Genomic DNA, 24,768 nt, shown 5'->3' on the forward strand with positions numbered 1-24,768 from the left:
CAAAAAAATATCAATTAATTTGTTCAATTATAAAATTTATTAATTACTATTAAAAATTTATAAATAATGTTTAAAATAAAATTATGATGTATTGAAAAGTTTATTATTAACAGGATTTTATAACATTATTAAAAGCAAAACAAATTAAATTATATTATTAATATATAATAAATAATATACTGATTAACTTCTTTGTATAAATGCATTACATATCAATAAAATTTGCATAATATAAATACTAAAATTAATTTCAATAATAAATTCTAATTATAAATAATTTAATAAATTAAGAATATTTTTAGTAATTCTATAATTTCCCTCACTTTCCTACTATATATATATATATATACATATATAGGTTACGGATAGAAGCAATGCACATGTAATTTTTTAATTATTAAAAAATAAAATTAAATATTTAAAAATAATATTAATGAATACCAAATGGACCTTAAAATATTTAAAACATCATGCATTTCCAAGAGATGAAAAAAAAATTTTAAAGTTCAAAAGATCAAAATCAATATTAAAGAAAATTTAAAAAAAAGTAAATATGGATGAAAAAATTTTTATCCTCCATTTGGAAAGAAATTATATAAAATAAATATATTTTTTAAAATTTTAAATTTATGTTTGGGATTAAATATTTTGAAAATTAATTATAATTTTCAATCAACAAAAACTTAGGCGAAGGTAATTTATAAACTCTAAAATTAAGTTTTAGATATTTTATTTGTAATATGTTTACTTACACATTAAGAAAAAGAAGTTGGGAAAGACCAACATTCATTTTGATCCTTGTTTAATTTTTAAAACATGTTTTTATTTATTTTAATGATAAATATATTTATGAAAAGTATATTAAATTAAATTTTGAGAGGTATTAAGTTGTATTTTTTATTATAAAAAAATATATTTATAAGTTATTATCTAGTGTCAATCGAAAAACTCACTAATTAATATTTTAATTTTAAAAAATATATTAAAATGTTATTAACATTTAAAATGTTTACTATTTTATTTTTAAACATTTTATTTTTATGTTAATTTTACCGTTAAATATTTGATTCCTTAATTTCTATAATTTTGAAAAAATTATTAGTTAGCCATTTAAATTTTTAAAAAATTTATTAATTAATTTTTTTATATTAGAAATATTTTAAATTTTTTTATCATACATAACGATTAAAATTAATAAAAAAATTAATTAATAAATTTTTAAAATATTAAAAATATTTTAATATATTTTTTAAAATTAAAGAACCAACTAATTAATTTCTCCGTATCATAAAAAGTAAGTAATAATTTAATTCTTTTTAAATATTAGATATTTTTCTGCAATCACTAATAAGCATGTTGAATTATAATTAAATATATAATTATTTAAAATTTATTTATTTATAAAATTCAAATAATCAATTTTCGTAATTTAATTTTTTTTAATAAAAATTCACACAAAACTTATTTTAAATATTTTATTTTTATTTATTTGATGAGGGAGAGAGTATTTTTTAAATATCATTGTTTTGGTTGGTCAAATTTTTATGTTTTTGATGAGGGTGAAAGTATTTTCTAAATGTCATTGTTTTGATTCGACAAATTTGAAAGGAATAAAACTTTCTCATTAAATTAATTATGATTATTGATCTTAATAATTTATTTGACAAAATAATAATAGAGGCTTATCTTTTATAATTTAAAAGGATTAAATATATAATTTGGCAATTTATATTTTCATAAAATTAGTATTCTCGACATGTATTGCACATTATTTTTACCTACTATACTGTTATTTATTGATTTTAATAATTAATAAAATTTAATTATTTATTATTATAATAAATTATCATTAGTTATTGCATTAAAGGTTTAACAAAAAGAATAAATTATTAATCAAATCAAATATATCCCTTTATCATATGTATGGATTTTATGAAATAATAAAGCTAAAAAAATTAAGAAACGTACAAAATTACTATTTTTTTAAATCAAAAATTAAAGTCAATTATAATCACTTTTAAAACAATTTTATTCTATTTTACTATACTAATAATTGTATACTACACTTCATTAACAAAAAGGTAAAAAAGCAAAGTTGATATTACCATAAGTCCATTACTCTCAGATTTTAAAAATAAAATAAAAAAACCACCTAAAATGGTCAACCAAACCAATCATATTATAATATATTAATAAAAATTAAAAAAAAAAAAAAACTAACCACGAAATGCATTGTCAATACTAGTTAAAAAAATAAAATTTATTAAATTTTTATATTTTTGATTTTATTGGGTTGAAGTACCAACTCAAGATGATGAGACAGTAATCCAGTGTACCTGAACCATCACCTATGGTGATATAAACTCTATTTATAGACAACGAAGAAGACGTAGTTTTTGCGTAATGGCCATGGCTTCCACATCCAAATTATTCTTCATTTTTGTCTTATTCATCTTCAGGATCGATCCCAACTCAAGCTACGAGCAGCACCCGCTTGACCCTCTAAGCCCAGAAGAATTAGACCTCACCCGAACCATCGTGAAGGACTCATTCCCTTCCTCAAACACCACCACCTTAACCTTCCATTACGTAGGCTTAGATGAGCCTGACAAATCCTTTGTTCGTTCTTGGCTCGCCAAACCCACCAAGACACCGCCACCCCGACGAGCTCTAGCCATCACTCGCTTCAATAAACAAACCCATGAATTTATAATAGATTTGGCAAACCGCTCCATCATATCTAAAAATGTTTATGCCGGATATGGCTATCCTACACTTGGTTCGGATGAACAAACAGAAGCAATTCAGTTGCCATTAAAGTATGAACCTTTCATTGAATCCATTAGAAACAGAGGTCTTAACTTGTCTGCCATTGTTTGTTCTGCATTTACAGTAGGGTGGTTTGGTGAAATTAGGAACAGAAGGGTGATAAAGCTGCAGTGTTTTCATATGAATAACACTGTTAACTTGTACCTTCTTCCAGTAGAAGGGATCAAAATAGTTGTTGATCTGGACGAAATGAAGATTATTGAATATATTGACAGGGAAAAGGTTCCAGTTCCAAAGTCTGAGGGAACTGATTATAGATTATCAAAGCAGAAGCCGCCTTTAGGTCCACGTATAAATCAAGCTGCCACCATACAACCTGATGGGCCTGGTTTCCAGATTGATGGCCATATTATAAGGTAACTCCCATCCTGAATAGTCCAAATGTAGATCAGACTTGCTCTTTATTTATATATATAGTGAACAAGAAGAAATTTCAACTGCATGTATAATTAGCCTATTGTTTGGATTATTACTATTTTCTTCGGAACAAATGTTATTTGATTTTTTGCCAAACTTATATACGTACGTATATACGTTGAACTAATACGAATATTGAATTTGATGATCTTCAGATGGATGAACTGGGTTTTCCATTTGTCATTTGACTCACGAGTTGGTCCAGTAATATCTGTAGCAACAATTTATGATCCAGAAAAGCAGAAGCATCGCAGTGTGTTATACAGAGGACATATATCTGAGCTCTTTGTGCCGTACCAGGATCCGACAGAAGAATATTACTTCAAAACATTTTTTGATTCTGGTGAATTTGGGTTCGGTCAAAATACAGCTTCACTTGTGCCGCTCGTAGATTGCCCAAATAATGCAGTATTCATGGACGGCTACTACGCCGGACCAAATGGCCAACCGGTTAAAGTTCCAAATGTTTTTTGCATATTCGAAAGGCATGCAGGTGATATCATGTGGAGACACACTGAACTTGGCATTCCTGATGAACTGGTAAGACAATTTACGATTCAAAACAGAAAAATATATATAAAACAAGATTTTTAGTTTTATAATTTCACGTATTGTTTTGCAGATAACTGAGACAAGGCCAGAGGTGAGTCTAGTTGTGAGGATGGTTACCGTAATCTCAAACTATGATCATATACTGGACTGGGAGTTCAAGCCAAGTGGTTCTATCAACATTCAGGTATTATACTCTAAAAAAGGTTCATTCATGGTTTATATATAACTTAGCTTCACGATTTATATATGCTTGAACAGGTTGGTTTGAGTGGAATCCTGGAAGTAAAGGCGACAAAATATACTCATTCAGATCAGATAAAAGAGGAAGTGTATGGGACATTTATAACAGATAATACAATCGGCCTGCATCATGATCATTTCTTAAGCTACCGCCTTGATGTTGATATTGATGGAGTTGAGAATTCATTCATTAAACACAATTTGGTAGCAAAAACTGTGACGGACAATACCACACCAAGGAAAAGTTACTGGACAGTTGTGAGTGAAACAGCAAAGACTGAATCCGAGGCAAAAATTCGTTTAGGCCTAGAGCCTGCTGAGTTGGTGATTGCGAATCCGAACAAGAAAACTAAATCTGGAAATAGTTATGGTTATCGTTTGATACCAGGGGCAACGGCACGTTCACTTCTGTTAGAGGATGATTACCCACAAATAAGAGGTGCCTTTACAAAATACAATGTGTGGGTTACTCCATATAACAAGTCTGAAAAATGGGCAGGAGGACGCTACGTTGATCAAAGCCATGGCCAAGATACATTAGCTGTATGGAGCCGTAGGAACAGGGAGATTGATAACAAGGACATAGTGCTATGGTATATGATTGGAATCCACCATGTCCCTTGCCAAGAGGACTTTCCACTGATGCCTACATTAAGCTCTGGGTTTGAGCTTCGGCCCTTTAATTTCTTTGAAAGGAGTCCAGTTTTGAAGGTGATACCTCCTAAGCCAATAACCTGGGCTAACTGCAGCGCCAGCCTGTAGTCTGCTTTGCTGTCAGAACGAGCAACTGGAAATATATATAACTTTCAATAAAATTTCTAAGAAATAGTTTATCAAGGCTCATGAGTGATCATTTATATCTGTTTTGGATGCTTTTGTGGGAAGAGCTTATAGATATCATAATAAGAAGTCTGCAGCTGTTGAAGCTGAACATGTTAATAAGGTTGCTGCTGAAACAGAATGTGCTTGATGAATTCAAATTCAAGCAGTTGGCATTTTATCAGCAAATTGATCGTTATTTTTCAGTTTTCAAATTTTTAAATTAATGCTTTGAATTTAAATTTTTGGCATAAATTTGAATATAATCTTCACTGTATAAGAAATTGATTCATAGAATAAAGCATTCAAACAAATATTATCGCTAACTCATGAGATTCGAGAACTCTCTCTAAAAGATCTCATTTGCATAATAAATTCTTAACAGAAGAGTAAAAAATCAGTGTCGCGTGAGGAGAATTTTTAAATTATAAGCAGGTAAAATTACTATTTAAAAAATTTATTAATATATTTTTAAATTTAAAATTACTTAATTAAAATATTTTATATTTTATTATAAAATTAAATTTTTAAATTTTTTTATCAAATAAAATTTTAATCGCTTTTAATATTTAAATTATTTAATTCATATAATTTTATTCATACATATTATACTATTTAATGTTTTTTATTCTCTATTCTTTTTTATATGTATTGAGTTGGAATAATTAAATTTAAAAAAAAAAATTTAATAATAAATAGTATATTAAATTATTATATTATTGGAGATAGCCTGTATAATTGATTGATGACTTATTTAGAGGTACACTTACCTTTAAAGATAATTATTTTTTATTTTTTAATTAATATTTTATTTTAATAATATATATGAAAGTATTTTTTTAAAGATAATTTTAATTAAATAAAGAGCTAAAAAGTTCAAGGCTTATAAAGGAAGGTAGTATATACGAAAGTAATATTAAAGATTTATAAGCTTTCTAATATTTTATGATTTGAGTATCTAACAATATTGAATAATTAATTTTTAAAAAATTATATAACCGACATCAATAAATTTAATATTAAAGTTTTGTTGTTATGAAAATATTAAAATTAAACTCTTCATCAAACATAATTTTTATAAAATCATGTATGAATTTTTTTTTAAAATAGGTATTTTTGTAATTAAAAAAATTAAATTTTTTTATTATAAATAAAAGAATTGTTAAAAAAAATTAATTAAATTAAATTATTATAAAAATTTTTATTCTAAATAACGGAAAAAAATTAGTAAAATTCGACAGAGTTTGACGATCCTTCTTCTGAAATTCTTCAAGTCGTAAAAACTTTTCTCCATTAATCTCCTCTGTGCGGCTTAGGTTTGTGTTGTAGGCCAAAAGATCCCTTAACTACTTACTGTTATTATTGTTTTATAGTGTTTAGGTCCTTTTCTCTTGGCCTATATTTGGCAAAATGTTAATGAGAGGAAAGAAAATAAGAAAGGAAAATTAAAAAAAATTCTTTCACTTATTTTTCATTCTCTTATTTGGATAAAAGGAAAATAAAAATAAGAGAATTGTTTGAATGAAAAGATAATATTATATGTGAAATTATTATTTTATCCTTTTACTTTTACAAATTCAAATTTGAATTATGTGTGGATTTAATTATAATTTAATTTTAAAAATAAATTCTCTCTTCAATCTCTTTCCATTTTATCTCCAAATTAGATGGATTATGTCAAAGAAAAATAACTATTTATTTTCCTTTTCACCTCTATTTTCCTTCTCTCTTCGTTTTCCATCAATCCGAACGTATTGTTAGTCTCGCGTGCTTAACATCCGAAATACGGAGCTGCGGCGAGGTGCGTTCACGGTCTTGAATTGAAAATACTAGATGCGTAACAATCTTGATTAAAACAATTCACCAGAGGCAAATTATATAACACTAAAATAAAAGAAAAAAAATCAAAATCTTTTAGTTGTCATTCCATATATTTGGATTTGGTACAAGAATTTCAAATATTGAGTATTGACCTAAAAATTCCATATTTGGCAAATTCGTTATCTGACCATTAGTAGCGCAGCCGACACTAACACAATATGCTGAAGTGGAATCAAGCGTCTGATTCATCAAATTTAAAATGAAGCTTATAAATAACTTCGAGTTTCAAACAAAAATTTCATTTGTGGAAGCATTTTCCAAGATTTCATTAAGTCCAAACGATCAACACATGCAGTCCTACAGAGTACAGAGCAATAAAGAAAGGGAGGAAAGCCATTAATCTTGAGTGCATTATTAGCAAAATCCATTAATCCACTATCTAAAGCAATCATCCATATGCAGAACAATTCAGCCACTGAGTTGGTGAAGCCGGTTTGACTTTAAGCGCGGGATTTCTCTCAAAAAAATTAGTTGGCCGGAGTTCAAATCCACAGCTTAATGTTGGCATCACCGGAAAATCTTCTTGACTCGGAATGTGATGAATGCCCACTGTGTACCACAGCACAATGTCCTCATTTTCTATCGTCCTGTTCCTGCATAAGCAACCAAGAATCTGCTATTAGAATTAATCCAACAATTGTTTTTGAACATTATCATATTAATACAGATTAAATGAATCAAAGCAGTACCTGTGGCTCCATCTAGCTAGGGTATCATCCCCTCTGCTCCGATCTGTAAATAGTCCCCCTGCCCATTTTTCAGACTTGTTATACGGTGTAACCCAGACATTATAGTTGGTGAAGGCTGCACGAATCTGCTCATAATCATCATTTGATAAGAGGGGACTTATGATTGATCCAGGGATTAGACGGTAACCAATGGAATTCCCAACATGGGTCTTCTTGTTGGGATTAACTACTAATAGATCAGCTTGCTCCAAGCTAAGTTTAATCCTGGCATCAGATTCTGTTTTAGCTGTTTCACTAACAACCCTCCAGTAACTCTTCCTAGGCAACTTGTCATCATTCGCTTGTGTCATTTGCATCCTGGATTTGACAAACGAATTTGCGTACCCATCCACATCAAGATCAAGGTGATAAGTAAGGTAGTGATCATGGTGAGTACCCAGAGTATTTTCTGATAATAGTGTACCATACGCTTCCCCCTCTATTTGGTCTGTATGGGTGTATATTGATCCTCTTACTAGTAGCAAACCAGTCAGTCCAACCTGTTTACGAAAAAAAGAAAACAAAGAAATTATGATGCATAAGAGTCTAATTCCTTTTGGGTTTCACTTGAGCAATAGAAATGATCTACCGTGACTTTGATAGAACCAGTCTGCTTAAATTCCCAATCATTTATGTAGTCATAGTTGCCCACTGTTGCGATCATCCTCACCACCAAGCTCACATCTGGCCTAACCTCCCGCACCTGTGAGATGATCATTCTGTCCCATTCAATCAAAGCCAAAAAAAACAAAAAAGGCAACGTAAAAATTTCCATCAGTTACCTCTTGGTCTTGTATTATAGTCTCAGTGTGACGCCACATGATATCCCCAGAATACCTCTCAAAGATGCAAAAGACATTAGGCATCTGCACAGGCAACCCATTTTGGGCAGCAAAATAAGCATCAATGAAATAGGCATTTGGTGGGCAGTCTCTAAGGGGCTGAAGTGGGGTTGCAGACAGACCAAATCCATATTCACCAGCATCAAAAAATGTCCTATAGTACCATTCTTCAGTTAAGTCCATATACGGCACGAACAGCTCTGATACAAATCCTTTATACAGGACTTCGCGATACTGCTGCTTCTCAACGTCAAATATTGCTGCCAAAGATATAACTGGACCTGCTCTAGCATCGAAACTCAGATGAAAATCCCAATTGGCCCACCTGGTTGTTCACATAAAAGAAAAAAGTTGAAATTCTATAAAACTTTAAGGAAAGTAAATTCACTTGTGGGAACAAAAAGGTAAGCCTTTGGCCCCTCACTCTCACCTAACCCTGTGTCCGTAAATCTCAAAGTTTGGACCTTGAGGTTGCACCACCGTGATCTGCTTCATCGGTGGCCCAAAAGGCGGCATTTGCATCGATTCTCTGTAATCAGTCCCCTCCGCCTTTGGGACTGGAACCATCAATCTATCTCTAAAGTGCGTGATTATCGACTTTTCAAGATCAACTGTCACGGAAATACCCTCAATTGGCCTCATATACAAATTAACTGTCCCATTTAAATAGTAACATAGCACCCTCACAATCCTTTTGGACGCTTCCTTCTCTCCAAACCATCCAGCGGCATAACTCCCACAAGCCACCTCTTCAATCTCGAGTCCTCTCTTTTTAATTGATTCCAAAAAGGGTCCATATGTACGCGTCAAATTGACGGCTGCTTTTAGCTCTTCGAAAACAAGCAAAGGGTAGCCATAGCCATCATAGACTTGATCAGAAATGATCTGATATAGTGATAAGTCAACGATGATTTCACGAGTGACATGGTCTATTCTGGCTATTACAAAGGCTTGGCGATGTGGAATTTCCTTCAAAGGGTTTCTTAGCCATGAAAGGACAGAGGATTTGTGTGGTTCTTCTAGGCCTACGTAATGAAAGTTGACAATGTGAAATGATGTGGGGTATGAATAATGGACAATGGCCTGGAGCAGTGTAATCTCTGCCGGAGTTAGTGGGTCTAGTGGATGTGAGTACTGGCTTTGGTGACCGGGGATAATGGAGAGGATGAAGAGGAGAAGGAAGAGGAGAGTTTTGAAGCATGGGGACATGGGTGTCATGACTGTACAGTCATGGAACGTTTCGACCATTGACGTAAGCTTTAAGAAGGTTTAGTTTCTTCTCTCGGTGAGTTTTGTATTCGTTGGCATAAGAATTTAAAAGGTTGAGTCTCTTATTTCAGAGTCGTTGTCCTTGCTGCAGATGCTTGGTCTTTACATGGAAAAAGGTTGGATTCTTGTTTTTTTATGATTAAATTATGGAGATGGTGACGAAAAGTTTAGCTCATTAGCGTCTGTTTTGCAGGGCCACACTATTCACTCTTTCAGTTTCACCAACCGTTTACCTGCATCAATTGTGCTTATTCTTTTTAGTTATCCTCTTTCTCTTCCCTTAAATTCATCAAATATTCAACAAGATATGATATGAATTTAATAACTTTTTTATGTGGGTATTCATACCATATAAAATTAAGATGTACATGCATCCTTTTCTTTCTATATAAGATCAATATATAAAGATTAATATAGACAAGTGATGAAATTCATATAAAAATTAGATGGGATTATAGATTATTATTTTATTATATTTATTTTAAATATATTAAAATTTATTAAATATAAAAAAATATTTTAATAATTAATAAGATATTATTTTAAAAATAAGATAAAATTAAATAGAATTATAATAGTTAATTTATATATTAATATATATATAAAAAGATAATAATTTTAAGAGTAATTTAATTAAATCAACCTAAATACTATAGGAAATTTTTATTTAACTTGTATAAAGGGAAAAATAGAGCCATTTCCCAATGGGCCATAAATGAGCCATCTTTGGGTCAAAAATGATTCGCCAGAAAACCAAAATCAAAGCCCAAATGCAAAGTCCAGCAACCCAAATGCCATCCAATGATAGATTAATAAAATTGTTATTTTATAAATAAGAAAAGAAATTTTCTTTTGACAAAAAAATAAAAAGGAAAAATTCTGAAAAGCTCTCACTCGGTCTAGGAAGCTCTAGAACTTGAGAAGAGAAGCAGCTCTATACTATTAGTCCCTTGCAGGTCACAGCTCTCAGACTCATTAACGCAATCTATCTAGCAGCTTCTAACTCTTTCCTTCTTATTAGCAACTTCCTTTTTCTCCTACATTTTGCTTTTCCGTATCAGGTTCGTGGAGCTCTCTCATCTTTGTATATGGGCTTAACTTCAATTGCACGGTTCTTTCTCGTTTGTTTTACTGCAATTATATTCTGGTCATGCCATGTAGTAGTGATCCTTGCTTTGTTTTCTTGTTTGTTTCTTTAATCAACGTAAGTTAATAAGTTAATAACTGCTAATGGAGTAAATGATCATCTCTGAAATTGGGTTCTTCTTCTTCTGCTTTGTCTTCGAAAAGATGGATTCTTTCAAGCATATATAAGTTCCTTTCAGTTGGTGATATCGCTTTTTTGTTGCCACTTTGCTTCCATTTAACGAATTCTTGGATATTGATATCTGTATCAATATTTGAATATTGATGACTTCTCCAGAATACGTACGTTAAGCTTTTAGAGTTAGTTCTCGAAGTTTATTCATCGATTTGTTTCTCTGCGTAGATAGCTTATAGATATTGCTCTGCAAGAACACTAAGTAAAGACTGAATTTTTTACATAAAATGAGTTCAAAAAAGAAAAAGAGAAGGGGCTAGCCTACGGGTGTCTGTCAAAATGGCAACAAGACTGCTGGGGAGTATCGGTGTCTGTCAGAAAATGTACTTAGTAATAGTTTCATGGTAAATTCACGATGAAACCATTTATACATGCGTCTTGAAAGCCTAATGCTATTAATATTTATTTCACCCCTTTACATGACTTGGCTGGGGGTCTCACCATTTGAGATGTATCCGTAGATTTGATTAGGACAACCTTAGAGGTGTTTGTTGAAATACCCAGGTGAGTGAACCATTTTTACTATTATTTGACGAATGGGGGCGCCATGTTCTTCATGTTGTGTAAATTGTTTGTGATGTCCCTATATATAGAAGAACACCATTGATGCCTGTTGTGGTGGTCTAACCAATAAAAGGTACGAGATTCATGAGATGGCTTAGGCAAATGTATATCAGGTGTATTTAGTGGCATAACAAGAACAGAATCAATAGAGTGCATTTCTGGCTTCAATTAGACACTGGAAATCTGGTTGTGGACAAAACGTGCTGAAGATAATTGCACTTTCTTAGAAGTTTCTTTTGCATTGAGTTATATGCCTTCTCATAAGCTTGGTCTAGACAACTTTCAGTGGTAGTGATAGAGCTGGGAACAGATTCTGTAGGGCAGGAAGTATTTTTGTATTGCTCAATTGATTGCCAAAGCACTCCCACCAACTACCAGGACTCAATACCAATCTAACAGTGAAGAAAATTAAAAAGAAAACAGGTAAGATGAAAGAAAAGAATGCCCAGGAGAACTCTGCCGTTCAGAGCAATATCCCTGTCCCAAGAAAAACTGCTGAATTCTTAACCAAGTTTCTGTGTGCCCTTTCCTTCTTTTCCCTTCCCTTCCCTTCTTATCATCTCCCGTAGCTTCTTAGAATCTCCATTTGGCTTCCTAGTTCCTCCTTCTCTAGCAGAAATTTTTTTTCTTTGATGCAATATTCCAGAATCTACCGATGCATCTCCTTTTCCCCTTTTCCCCTCTGAAGTATACTTTCAATTTTTCTAGGCAAGTCTCCTTTTCTTTTTGGCCCACATCATTAGCCTGATTCATTACAGGAATCTTTTGGAGGTCCCTAATCGCATTTCGCTTGTATAAATAAAGCCAATAGAGTGTTCTATCTTTCCTTATGTGAGAAAGAGAAGGATACGAAGTGAGAAACGTTAAAGTTTTTTTTCCCTACTATCATTAATATATTTATTTATTTCTGAAAATATGGAGTCAAGGTCTGAACTGCAGTTTTGTCCTTCATGTTTTCCTTTCATTGATCTTCGTAACTTATGGTTGTGGTATGTATTCTTATATTATTACGAAGTGTTGTTTGTCATTGCCATAATATTTATCAAAATGCAGAAATGGCGGAACCACAGTACACTGTGGCATCTGATAGTGAAACCACAGGAGAGGAGAAGTCTACATCTGCTTTTCCTGAACTTGCAATTGGAATTGACATTGGCACATCACAGTGCAGTGTTGCAGTCTGGAATGGCTCCCAGGTAGAGCTCCTTAAAAATACTAGAAACCAAAAATTAATGCAATCATATGTATCTTTCAGGGAAGATACTCCTTCAGGAGGAGTCAGTAACCAACTGTCCCATGAGCATGAAATGTTATCTGGAGCTGCAATCTTCAATGTGAAACGCCTGATTGGTAGAGTTGACACTGATCCGGTTGTTCAGGCAAGCAAAAACCTTCCATTTTTGGTACAGACTTTGGATATTGGTGTCCGCCCATTTATTGCATCATTGGTAAACAATGCTTGGAGATCCACCACTCCTGAAGAAGTTCTTGCAATATTTCTGGTGGAATTACGAGCGATGGCTGAAGTTCAGTTGAAACGGCCTGTGAGAAATGTTGTTCTTACCGTTCCAGTGTCATTTAGTAGGTTTCAACTGACACGGATTGAACGTGCTTGTGCCATGGCTGGTCTTCATGTCCTCAGGCTGATGCCTGAGCCAACAGCTGTGGCATTGTTATATGCACAGCAGCAGCAACAGACCGTGCATGAGAACATGGGAAGTGGAAGTGAGAAGAATGCCCTAATCTTCAATATGGGAGCTGGATATTGCGATGTTGCTGTGAGTGCTACTGCTGGAGGGGTTTCACAGATTAAAGCCTTAGCAGGAGCTCCTATTGGAGGTGAAGACATCCTGCAGAATGTGATGCAGCATGTAATGCCAAATTCAGAAAGCCTTTTCTTGAGTCATGGCATCAGTGAGATCAGATTGATGGGCCTGCTTCGAGTTGCAACCCAAGATGCAATCCACAGGCTTTCTTCCCAAAGCAGTGTTCAGGTTGATGTGGATTTGGGAAATGAGAAAAAGTTATGCAAGGTTATCACACGTGATGAATTTGAGGAAGTGAACTCCAAGGTGTTTGAAAAGTGTGAGAATCTCATAAAGCAGTGTTTACGAGACTCAAAAGTAGACATAGAGGATTTGACTGATGTAATACTTGTTGGAGGATGCTCATACATCCCAAAAATAAGAAATCTTGTCAAGGATACATGTAAAACCAAGGAACTCTACAAAGAAATGAATCCATTGGAAGCTGCAGTCTGTGGGGCGGCTCTTGAAGGAGCAGTGGCTTCCGGAATCAGTGATCCTTTTGGAAATTTGGATCTATTAACAATCCAAGCTACCCCTTTGGGCATTGGGATACGAGCTGACGGAAACAGTTTTGTTCCTATAATACCTCAAAATACCACAATGCCTGCAAGGAAAGAGATGTCCTTTACAACCACTCATGATAACCAAACGGGAGCACTAATCCTTGTTTATGAAGGCGTAGGAAAGACGGTAGGAGAAAATCATTTACTGGGCTATTTCAAGATTGTAGGGATTCCTCCAGCACCCAAAGGAGTGCCAGAGATAAATGTGTGCATGGACATTGATGCCTCAAATGTGCTGAGAGTATTTGCTGGAGTACTGATGCCAGGGTCTGAACGTCCAGTGGCACCTTTTATGGAAGTAAGGATGCCTACTGTTGATGATGGACATGGTTGGTGCGCTGAAGCCTTGCACAAGGCTTATGGGTCTACCCTAGACCTAGTTACCGTGCACAAGAAGGTGTGATTACCATGATAATGATCTGATGACAAAATTTAGGAAGAAGAGCGGCTTGTGAGAATGACATTATGTTACATATTGGCAAAATGTGAGGAAATAAAACTTGTTCATGTAACTTTATAATGTTCGTTTGTGTTGTAATTTAAATTATCTTTCAATCTAGTGGGTCGGAAGTTAGTTATGATAAGCTCTATTTTTGTTGCTTGCTTGTGATGGTGAAAACTGAAAATTGCCAAGACCTATTGATTTCCTTTTTCCTTTTCAACAAGGCTGATGTTTTCTGGACAAAGTCTCTACGATTCCTAGTTCAAAAATTGGCAAACTTTCAAACTACCAGTAAAGGCAGCAAACCCTTCAGCTACTATGCACAAATAATTGAATAATTTTTTTTAGGAATTTTTTTTTTCTGAGGAAATTTATTAGTTAAGAGTATAATTTTTAAGTCTAAAAAGTACGTTATTACATTTTTAAATGCAACTATTAGTGTTTCTGTTAGTATACATTGGTAGATTCCATTTGGTACCAAATAAACATTATAAATGTTTTTCAAATTAGGTTCCTGTGATATTGTGAACAAATTAGCATTAATAGTTGCATTTTAGATTATGAAAATGTATTAATTGGTTAAAAATTAGAGGATGAATGAACAAATTCTTTTAAAATTTTAGAGATTTAATAATAATTTTCTCTAAATTTAACTGGATGGTCCGTGTTCAAAATCCAAACCGAGTGGCGGTGGCCAAAATGGACAGCCAAACTATTGGAAATTTTCCCTATTTCGTAGAATTAGGGCCCAAAAGATTATAAAGTGAAGAAAGACAAAATTTTCAAAAAGCCTAAATAGAAGTTCTACTTATACTGCATTCGGCTCAAGGCCCATCCGATCGTAAAAATTTAGAGTTCTGAACTCTCTAAAGCACCGCAAAGAACAATATCATTGCATAAAACCAAGACTAAACAATCAAACTAGAGCAGATTTATAATCAAGCCCTCGTGCTATACCCAAGGGTGAGGAAAATTCCACATTTTAGAAAGGGAGAAAAGAAGTGACAGGGAATGAAAACTCTCTCTCCATATGTAAGTCAGGGGAGGGGGTGGGGATTCGTTCTTACCATGAGAGCGATGTTTAGGTTCTTGATTCTGTTGGTCAACAATACTAATGGTAACAACATTGCGTTATAACTTCAAATGGATATTTATTAATTTTCAGCACAATTTTTCTTCTTGCTAATTGATGGGGTTTTAACTACAAATCAAATGGTAAAATCGATTTTAATAGCTCAGAGAAAAATGATTGTTCAAAAAAAAAAAGATTGTTTCCGGAACCCAGCTTAAGTGATGTAAGAGAGAACCACAGAGGGACATGAATTGAGTAAATTAAGCATTACAAAAATAAAAGAGCCTGTGACTGTCCTGTGCCCTGACCTTTAACTGAGAAGTTGATATTATTTCTGTGATGAGTTGTTTCTTTGGGTTGTGTGCATCATAAAGCAAGAACAAAATCCACAAAAATCGGTGTCCATCAGAGCCAGAGGTTTTTGAGGAAAAAAAAATAATAATAGATCAGAGGTAGTCACTCTCTCTCTCTGGTCCGAGCCACCTTCCTTAATGAGAAACACTTTCATACCCACAAACAACAAAGAATAAACTCCAAACAGAGACACTCGTACTAGAATCACAGCTTTAGTTTTGTCCCAACTGACAACCCTCCCGAGCTAATGACAAATACCCAATGGAAAACAATGCAACGCGACACAGTCCAAACAGAAAAACTCCAACTCTCTAACGTCACTTCTAACTAAGAGTACCTTGATGCCTCAACGACACTTCCTAAACGACAATATCCTAATTATTATATTTGTATGCATATGCTGAATCCAATTCCCAATACTCTCATACCTACGCATACATACACTAGAATCAGAAGCTCCTTTTTTACTTCATTCTCCCTAATAACATAAACACGACACATATTCCTACCACCAACTCTCCGACGTTGAAACAATCTCTTTTATCTATTTTATATTTTACAAAGCTATATGCACTGGCCTATTCATTAACAATATACTATTACAAATACAAGACTCGAAAGCTCAAAGCAAATGCTTTTGATTCGAAAGAGAAATGTTTTCAACGCTTGCATGGTTTTTGCTGGTAGTAAATTTCCAATGCAGTGTTCTCCGTTTCGACCACGCTATCTTCGTCCGAAAACGTAGACTTTTTTTGCTGATTTATATTTGAATGTCTTAGGTCTCAGAGCTCAAAATCAGACATGGTGCACAATTATTCACAACCCACCTCGCACGTAGTCTCTTCTTAATATTAATTTGGTCAATCAATGCACAACCATGAATCATCTACTAATTAATTAATTAATTAATCAAGCATCATTTCAACAAATAATTAATCAATTATTAGCACTTGTTTCACTGCCATTGACATTTCACACTTTAGTTAGTGTAATAGTAAAATACTAAAAAAACACTCCTATGTACTCTCTCTCTCTTGCTTTCAGCTTGCATGGGCTTCTTTTCACTTAGAACCGTTGCGATACCGACATGTGTCGACGTTTGAGATGCGGAGAGACGATGGAGATGAGACCACCAAGTGGGGGCCGCATCTTTGACCTGTAAATCATCTCATCATACGGTCGCCTATAGAACTTCAAAAATGGGAAGAACGACTCTCGAGATTTTTCGTTTCTGTTGACGTGGCACTCCTTCTTGAAAAACATGGCCGGTGATTGGAGGAACGATGGCCGTGGGGTCCGCGGGTGGGAAATTTTTATGGGCTCACTCGCGGTGACTCGCTGTGGCAGCGGAGTTGATGGGAACAGATTTTTCTTGGTGGGTCTGCCGTAGCTTCCACCGTTGAGAGTGCTGAGTGGCGTTCTGGCAGCCGGTGATGCGAAGGAGAGAGACCTACCGTTGAGAGGAGAGATTAAAGCCGGGCCCAGAGGATAGGGGCTGGTAGGTTCAAATTTGGATGTCGATGTGTCCGTCAAGGTTAGGTACCAAGGTTTGAGCGAGTCAAAATGGTGGGACACGGTGAAGGAAAATCTTGAGGAAGAACACGATCCAATCTTGGCCGTTGATTTGATTGACGAAGGATCGAATCGAAGGGATGAGGCTCGTGGGTAGGAAGAGAAGTCACTGAACTCCAACGATTCTTCAAAGTCCAGCGACGATACCACCATAGTGACCGTTGACAGCTCAACAAAGGGACGGACACCCTGCATCCATTTTAAGTTTATGATCACATTTACTATATATTTTTAAAAAAATAAAAAAATAAAAATTCTCCTCATGTACATGAACTATTAATTTTATAGAATTATAAAGTATATATTTAATTTTTGAGAAATGATAATAATCACGTGAGGACGTGTATGAACAGGAAACTGAACGTAAAAGCAGATAAGATTTGACTTTAAGCTTGATGGCCCAGCTACCTAATTCATGCAAAAAAAGCAGAGCTTATAGTCAAACAGTTGCAAGCACTGAAGATCCAGCAAGTTTCAACAGTGACTTTGGTGGAGATAATGAATGAGGACAAAAATATTTTTTGGTTGATATAAAAAAACACCGCCTAATTAGGCAGAATTTGAATTTACCTTCCATATATAAGAAAATAGGGAAGGTGGGTCTACTATGAAAGCCTTGTAAAGCCTGCATGGATAGTACTCGGCCACAATTTTCAGTGTCGCCAGTAATAAGTTCATAAAAGACGATGCTGATCTGAAAAAGCCTGCAATTAGAATAAACAGAAAAAAAAACCATTTAATTACTATGCAAACCCATTCTGAGATTTAAAGCACAATTATGCATTGTTAATTAAAGCCCGAGCAGCGCAGGTGATTATTTTAGTATTGCTTTTTGCGGCAAAAGCAGAAAAAGAAAAGGGGAAATCCTGGGTACTCCTGGTGAGGATCAAAATCCTAAGTACTCCATCAGAGAGATTGACCGATTCTGTGAGAGAATAAAAACCGATGAGGTTCAATTCCCGAGAATACCCCTACAAAAACTGACCAATAAGAGAGCCATGAACGTGATGCTTAAAGGGGCACTCCGGACATTGTCCGAGAATATCTCAGATCCCTGCCGGTTCTCCGACATGGCTGCTTGTCTGGTCTCATTAATTAGGCTGCTTTACAAGCGTGCAATACGTGCAGAGCTTGTAAAATTACTTAAATGTACGTCGACCTTTAAAAAAGCTTTTGTGTTCTCGAAGGGCGATATGGCCAAATGCTCAAAAAGACTTACTTGCGTCGAAGAGGAGTACAAATTGTTCAACGTTTTTGGCCATGGATCCTATGGCCACCTCAAGCGTAAAAACTAGCAGCCGAGTAAACCTGCAATTTAGGGAGTAATTAATGAAGAAGGAAATGAGCAAATAATTTAAGCCCAAGACAATGGAAATTAATATTGTAGCTTTTTTTGGGTTACTCACAGTTTCTGAGAATGGAGTTTCTGGTAATCTTGCTTAATGCGAAAAATCTGAACAAGAAGACAAAAAAGAAAAACTATCTCAGCTTGTGCATTCAGTTAGATTCCATATTGAAGAAAAGAAAGAGAGAGATGAGAGATTTAGAATCACCACAACAGCTCTGGATTCTTCATCATGCCCAGCCACATAGGCAACTCCTTCAGCGAGCTCAGCTGAGAACTCATCTGCTATCAGTTGCTCTGCATTCAAAAAAAAAATATATATAAAACAGTAATTAAAAAAGCGAGGGATTTGCTTTTAATTAGTTAACTTGTTCTTTATTTTGAATTAAGGGCATCAAAACATTATTCTTTTTAGAAGATAATTGAGGGCATCAATGATTACGGGGTGTTTTACTTTAACGCTCAATATTCAAAGGAAAACAAAGAAAAGCAAGATTCTATCGTAATGAAACAAAAAGAAAAGCAGATGCTTGTGAAAAAAGAGTAGGAGCAGACAAATTGATACGAGGCTTTCTGAAGGGAATAGAAGAAAGAGGAGAAAGAGAAGGGTCCAATACCAGTGCCTATACTCTCTCTCCAAGAGAGGCAAGCCCTCAGGTGCTTAGCAGCCTTCTTCACATTATCACCTTTTGCTTTCAGAAAGCGCTCTACACAGGCATTGTTGCAGAACTTCTCCTGTGTTAATATATAGGAATCACACATCAAACTGATTAAAGCTCAAAGAGAGAAGTGCAGCTCAAGTATAAGCAAATAATTACATGCACATATGTAGCCTTTATGTTGGCTGATGAAACTTGAAGACATTAATAATTTATTAGTTGAAAATGCAGATTTACAGCCACTACAGTAGAAGCACTGCATAGCCCAACAGGGTAACTCATAATTGTAGAGACGAAAAGAGAAAACTAGTTAAGGGAAATGCAGAGGCAGAGAACAGTGGAAAAAAACACAAAACCCACCTGTTTCACTGTGAGTGGAGCTTGTTTCCTTAGAAGCTCGAGAACAGCCTCAACTCTTTCGTTACCCTTGTGATCTCTAAGCTGTTTCTGTTCTTTCTTGCCCATTTCGAGAAAAACTGAGCGATATCAATAAAACACTACCAATATACCAAACTTCTTCTTCACGCAACCATTAAAAACTCCCCTTGCAGTGGAGAGAGAGAGTAATTGAAAGGGAAACTAGCAACTTTGAATAGACGGAGAATGGAGGAGGATAGCTGGATAGGCTATATATATATATATAGCGAACGACAGCGAATAACGCCGTTATGTAAAGGACAAATATTTAAAGAGTTTCAACGTCAACTTTGGTTTCTTATAGTCAATGATGCGCAAGCAATTCTCAACGGAAAGCGTTACTGCCATCTTACCTGTTAATAATCTCATTAACTATTACTCTCTCTCTCTCTCTCCTTTCCACCCAAAAGGAAAAAAAAAAATTACTCTCTGCCCCCCCCCCCCCCCCCCCAGTTTGCCGTTATAGGACATGCATTTAATTTCACTCTTGTTTAAGATAGAAAAATATGAAAAAAATCTCCCTATTCTCTTCATTGAAATACTCTATTTATGGAAATAGACTACTAGTACTGTAATTATTATTGTGATATTAATGAATCATTGGATATTCGGTCAATAAATATCTGTCTATTTCAAACTAAGACGATTATTTGAATGATTTTAAAATTTTTTTTCATTTAATATATTCAAAATGAAATAATTATGAAGTAGTCTTGCAGAGAATTTCAGCTTAATGAAATAATAATTAATATATAAAGTTTATTGTAAACAGTAATTACAACAGTAAAATGAAGGGTTTATTGAATGAACCAATAGTATTAGTATATTGAGGAAACAAGAGTTGTACGAGGAAGTTGAAAGGATGAATAGTAGATGGCTAAGTAGTAGTACTGTACAGACTACAGAGGCTAAGGATTGATTGGGAAAGGACTCTCGTGAACGGATATTTCGGGATAGTAGGACGTGAGTGAGTTTTGGCTATATATAGTTGGCCAAATTAATTGTTTCTTTGCTGTGTGTAATAAAACAGTAGTAGGTTTGATGTGAGCTTGATTTGTTTGTTTCCCCAGAAAAAGAGAAACAAGGGTTCCAGGGAAATTAATCAACCATCTCTGCATGCATATATAATCATAAGATGGCTGCTCCCAGCTGCCAATGTATACTTAGTCTATTCATCGCTCCATTCCAATTCTACCTTGTGAGGAGATGTTTTTGTTACGCCTACGTACTTCTTCCATGTCTACTGGCAGATTACTGTATAATGTGTAATTTAAGTGTACATACTATTAGTAGATTGAGAAGCACATAATTCCACAAGACAAAAAGCCTCAACTCCCACCATTACGTTATTGCTACGGCAGATACTTGATATTTACTATAAAATTTTACCAAAGTAATAAGCTATTAAATATATTAATTTACTAATTAATTATTATTAATCCATACAGATAATTTATATCCATAATTATATATATTATTATTTAAAAATATTATATTATACTGAAAATGAGCTATATCATATAAAAATACATATAGTTAAAATGTTTTCTCGCATTTATTCAACTGAAGCCAGTTGCTAAAAACACCGTTAAATTTCAAGACATTCTCCACGTGGCCCACTTTTTTTTTTATAATTCTAACTTTCCTCTAATTATTAAATTTTGTTCATTTTCTTTACACAATAATTGAAACTCGAAACACCGTCTAGTCTGCCTCGACGCGAGGAACTAGCTACTCCCAATCCCATACTCCCAAGTCAACATGGAAACCTCACAATAACGTACACCTGTACCGCATACTATCATTCACATTTCCCTATCTCACGCGCGTATGGAGCACGTGACTACCAGCGAAAATGTGAAAAGCTGAGCATCACGATCTCATCTGAGGTGTCAGAACATAATGTAATATAATATACTAATTGCGGGTGTAAAAGCCAATAATCGTCTTAACTGGGATTTAGTTTAATTTTAAAATAAATAAATAAATATTAAAAACGCAGTTTAATTAGGGTTGTAAGACAGAGAGATTTCCAAGTGGGGAAATTGTAAGCTTTATCGTAGTAATTAATTAATTAAATATATATATAGAGAGAGAGAAGTTATTTAGTGAAAGATTTGTTTGGGTTGTCTCCATTCAAATATGTAATAGATTCTCGTAAGGCTTTGTTTTTATTTTAAATATTTTATTAGTATTAATTAAAGAAAAAGAAAGAGTAAAAAATGGATGAGAAGGTAGGATGTGAAGATGAAATGCATGAATAGTGAATTCCACGTGGCGAAAGTTGTAATAAAGTTGGTACTCTTAAATCCTTTATGTCACCAACCACACCCTTTGTCTTTAGATTTCAAAATTTGAAACCTCCAAAACCAAAACCAAAACCAAAACCAAAACCAAAACCATCCATGTGTGTATAGATTATCTAAGCTAACCATAACCCATTTGTATATAATATATAATAATGATTGAATCATTACCCTTTAAAATTCAAACCATGCATAATGCTTAGTTAGTGCTTGCTTTGCTTTCCCACTCTTTTCTGCTTATAGTAATAATAAATCTTTTATTATTATTATTATTTATTTTAGGGCATTATTGGAAGAGATATGGGCAAATGGCCAAAATGGAGTGGCAGTGAGCAGTTTGTCTCTCATTTGGACACAACTGAGAAAACGGATATGCTGACTGTCTTTATGGAAATAGGCCCATGCAGAAGTTTGCTTCTGAGATAATACCATTTTCTTCCTTTTTTTCTCATTTGCTCTCTCTCTCTCTCTATATATATATATATATTTTATTTTTTATTTTTCTTCCTAATTCATTCATTTAATTTCCCATCTGCTCGCATATAATTATATTATATTTGTTGTTCTGTAAAATAATAAAAATGATAATAAAAATGCAATTTATTTCCTGTGATGATGCAACTTTTTGTTGATGAGGTTCAAAGAATTGACTAATAATGATATTGTGGCTGCAAAAAAAAGCAAAGCTGAACCAGGAAAAAAGCTACTCCACTACCACGGAGATTTTGGACTCAAAATCATCACAATATATCTCCTATTTAATTTCTATGTTTTAAATTATTCACAAAATTATGCTGATATTTTCAAATAAAGAAAAACCCATTTGTCGTATAGTGGAAGTTAATTAATGCATATAATTACTTTTGCATATTCCATACAAAAAATATAAAAATTTTATTGTAATTTAAATTAAACTCGCAAATTTCATATAGATTATTTGTGTAATGATTAAGAGTAAGTGATAAAACATTTTCTTAATTGAATTTCAAATGAAAAACAAGATTTTCCAACCTTTTATTCACATTGTATACCGTAGGGAGAAGTAGGGTTAGCGTTGCTAAAAGGCGATAGACAAAGAAAAAGGAAATATGATTGCAAATTGGAGAGAAGTGAAGGCATACATTTTTAGGAACCGTTAGAAAAAGGTGGCAAAGCGAGCACACCACAGCAGCAGCTTTTATAATGGGGAACTATCATCTATGGCCCTTCTCAATTGTAGGCTGTCTTCTTGACCAACACCTCATCTCATCATATGCTTCAGTCATGGGACCCATAACCCTAATGGGCCCCCCCACTAGCCTCATTTTCTTATCTTCCACTGCTCTGTTTTTGACATCATGAGTTATTGGTAGTGGCAGTTGAAATACAAGTCATACAATTTTTAATTTTAAAATTTACTTTTAAAGTTTTTAACCATCATTTACACAGTTAACAGGGATTACCGAAAGGGATTTTGGTTTTTTGGGGGTGGGGAATGATACTTGCATATCTCGATGAAAAATGAGTGGTTGACAGGTTCGTTTTTAAAAAATCAAATCAGACAATAATTCAAGTAAAAGTAATGTTTGTAATTATTATATAATCTTTTAGCTTTAATTTTTTGATTTGGGTAGTGGGATTAATGGTTTGATTTGATATAAGAAAAATAATTTTTTTAAAAAAAAGAAGAATATGTAACAGTCAAGTGATTAGACATTAATTTGTCGTGGAATTAGGTAAACTGTTACATTCATCTCTTACCACACAAGTAAATGCTTCTCGTTTTAGAAATTAAGATTCAAAATATTAACACCATGCTTTTTTTTTTTGTCAGTTTCTTAATCTTGACATGAATATTTCTTTTTCTTTTGATGGTTGCCATAGGCTTGGTTTATCTTATGCACAAGTGTTATGGCATTGACTTGCTTTTCATTCAAGTCCAAGTAGATAGACATAGTTTTAGTTTAGTTTTTTATGGGAATATGTCAAATCCATAATTGATCAAAATTATTATTGAACTGAACTGATTGTGGTCAGTTCAATCCAATTTTAGAAAAATATAAAATCAAATCAGAATTGAGACAAAAATCTAAATGTGGTCCTAACTCGTCAGCTCTTAGGATTAGAAACTGCTAATCTGGTTTGAGTATAAAGTTAACATATACAGGACGACTATTTTCATAATTTGTTCCTTATTTTACAAAACTGTGAATCTAATAGGATAAATTTAAATAATATGGGGTGAGAGAAATTGTAGAGACATATGATCGGAGTCCCACCATTGCAACCTCATTATAGTGTAAGAGATTCTGAAGATCAGGAAGACAGAGTCCAGTCCAGCTTTAAATAATAGGGCTGCAACAGTTTAATGTTAATGGGAAGATCCCTTTTGGAAACTATGACTGTTTCAGTTTCAATAATACAGCTAAGGTGGTGGTAAATGTTTCAGATGAGGGTCAGAGGTCAGTAACAACTTAAAATTATCAAATTTCAATAATTCAGGATTTGACTATAAAAACTAAGGATGTGGTTTTGAAACCCTACCACTGAAGAGGAAAAGGAATCTATCATATGTGTTTGTAAGGTAGCCAATTGTTGTATTTGGATTTGGATAACTAGTTTTAAAGAGGGTTCTATGAATTTTTGCTTCAATAATAATTTAGCTGTGCAAATCCGTACGAATTTAAAATTTCAAACTTAAAATGATGTAATATTCACATTCATACAGAATACAGATATGTTGAAGATGAGATCTCTGCTCACTGCATCTGCATGCAATATCACAAACA

The 24,768-nt window shown here is 33.8% G+C and overlaps 4 protein-coding genes across 4 annotated transcripts; 2 read left to right on the top strand and 2 right to left on the bottom strand.

Annotated features, from left to right (window-relative positions):
- Positions 1 to 2,382: 2,382 nt before the first annotated feature.
- Positions 2,383 to 5,056, top strand: LOC110601188 (primary amine oxidase). The gene is made up of 4 exons (XM_021738234.2): positions 2,383 to 3,185; positions 3,402 to 3,786; positions 3,869 to 3,982; positions 4,057 to 5,056. The coding sequence occupies exons 1-4, from the start codon at positions 2,404 to 2,406 to the stop codon at positions 4,798 to 4,800; spliced, it is 2,025 nt and encodes a 674-aa protein (XP_021593926.1). The 5' UTR covers positions 2,383 to 2,403; the 3' UTR covers positions 4,801 to 5,056.
- Positions 5,057 to 6,885: 1,829 nt separating this feature from the next.
- LOC110602601 (primary amine oxidase) lies at positions 6,886 to 9,673 on the bottom strand. The gene is made up of 5 exons (XM_021740157.2): positions 8,739 to 9,673; positions 8,249 to 8,633; positions 8,056 to 8,169; positions 7,428 to 7,966; positions 6,886 to 7,331 (listed from the first exon to the last, which is right to left on the bottom strand). The coding sequence occupies exons 1-5, from the start codon at positions 9,554 to 9,556 to the stop codon at positions 7,127 to 7,129; spliced, it is 2,061 nt and encodes a 686-aa protein (XP_021595849.1). The 5' UTR covers positions 9,557 to 9,673; the 3' UTR covers positions 6,886 to 7,126.
- Positions 9,674 to 10,433: 760 nt separating this feature from the next.
- Positions 10,434 to 14,431, top strand: LOC110600777 (heat shock 70 kDa protein 8). The gene is made up of 2 exons (XM_021737643.2): positions 10,434 to 10,638; positions 12,516 to 14,431. Exon 2 carries the CDS (start codon positions 12,518 to 12,520, stop codon positions 14,234 to 14,236), a length of 1,719 nt encoding a protein of 572 aa, XP_021593335.1. The 5' UTR covers positions 10,434 to 10,638; positions 12,516 to 12,517; the 3' UTR covers positions 14,237 to 14,431.
- A 2,138-nt stretch (positions 14,432 to 16,569) lies between these two features.
- LOC110601167 lies at positions 16,570 to 19,895 on the bottom strand. Its single transcript, XM_021738204.2, has 7 exons — positions 19,638 to 19,895; positions 19,236 to 19,353; positions 18,827 to 18,915; positions 18,680 to 18,726; positions 18,493 to 18,581; positions 17,844 to 17,977; positions 16,570 to 17,462 (listed from the first exon to the last, which is right to left on the bottom strand). Exons 1-7 carry the CDS (start codon positions 19,740 to 19,742, stop codon positions 16,767 to 16,769), a joined length of 1,278 nt encoding a protein of 425 aa, XP_021593896.1. The 5' UTR covers positions 19,743 to 19,895; the 3' UTR covers positions 16,570 to 16,766.
- Between the last annotated feature and the right edge of the window lie 4,873 nt (positions 19,896 to 24,768).

Source organism: Manihot esculenta, chromosome 15 (assembly GCF_001659605.2).
Source record: "Manihot esculenta cultivar AM560-2 chromosome 15, M.esculenta_v8, whole genome shotgun sequence".
NCBI classification, from domain to species: Eukaryota; Viridiplantae; Streptophyta; class Magnoliopsida; order Malpighiales; family Euphorbiaceae; genus Manihot; species Manihot esculenta.

Excerpts from the sequence above, each read along its gene's own strand:
- LOC110601188 (XM_021738234.2), top strand. The coding sequence starts at position 2,404 with ATGGCCATGGCTTCCACATCCAAATTATTCTTCATTTTTGTCTTATTC. Across the intron at positions 3,186-3,401 it reads ATTGATGGCCATATTATAAG|ATGGATGAACTGGGTTTTCC; the intron begins GTAACTCCCATC and ends GATGATCTTCAG. Across the intron at positions 3,787-3,868 it reads TTGGCATTCCTGATGAACTG|ATAACTGAGACAAGGCCAGA; the intron begins GTAAGACAATTT and ends ATTGTTTTGCAG.
- LOC110601167 (XM_021738204.2), bottom strand. The coding sequence starts at position 19,742 with ATGGGCAAGAAAGAACAGAAACAGCTTAGAGATCACAAGGGTAACGAA. Across the intron at positions 19,354-19,637 it reads CTCCACTCACAGTGAAACAG|GAGAAGTTCTGCAACAATGC; the intron begins GTGGGTTTTGTG and ends ATATTAACACAG. Across the intron at positions 18,916-19,235 it reads GAGAGAGAGTATAGGCACTG|AGCAACTGATAGCAGATGAG; the intron begins GTATTGGACCCT and ends TTTTGAATGCAG.
- LOC110600777 (XM_021737643.2), top strand. The coding sequence starts at position 12,518 with ATGGCGGAACCACAGTACACTGTGGCATCTGATAGTGAAACCACAGGA.
- LOC110602601 (XM_021740157.2), bottom strand. The coding sequence starts at position 9,556 with ATGGTCGAAACGTTCCATGACTGTACAGTCATGACACCCATGTCCCCA. Across the intron at positions 7,967-8,055 it reads CTGGTTCTATCAAAGTCACG|GTTGGACTGACTGGTTTGCT; the intron begins GTAGATCATTTC and ends TTTCGTAAACAG. Across the intron at positions 7,332-7,427 it reads CTAGCTAGATGGAGCCACAG|GAACAGGACGATAGAAAATG; the intron begins GTACTGCTTTGA and ends TTGCTTATGCAG.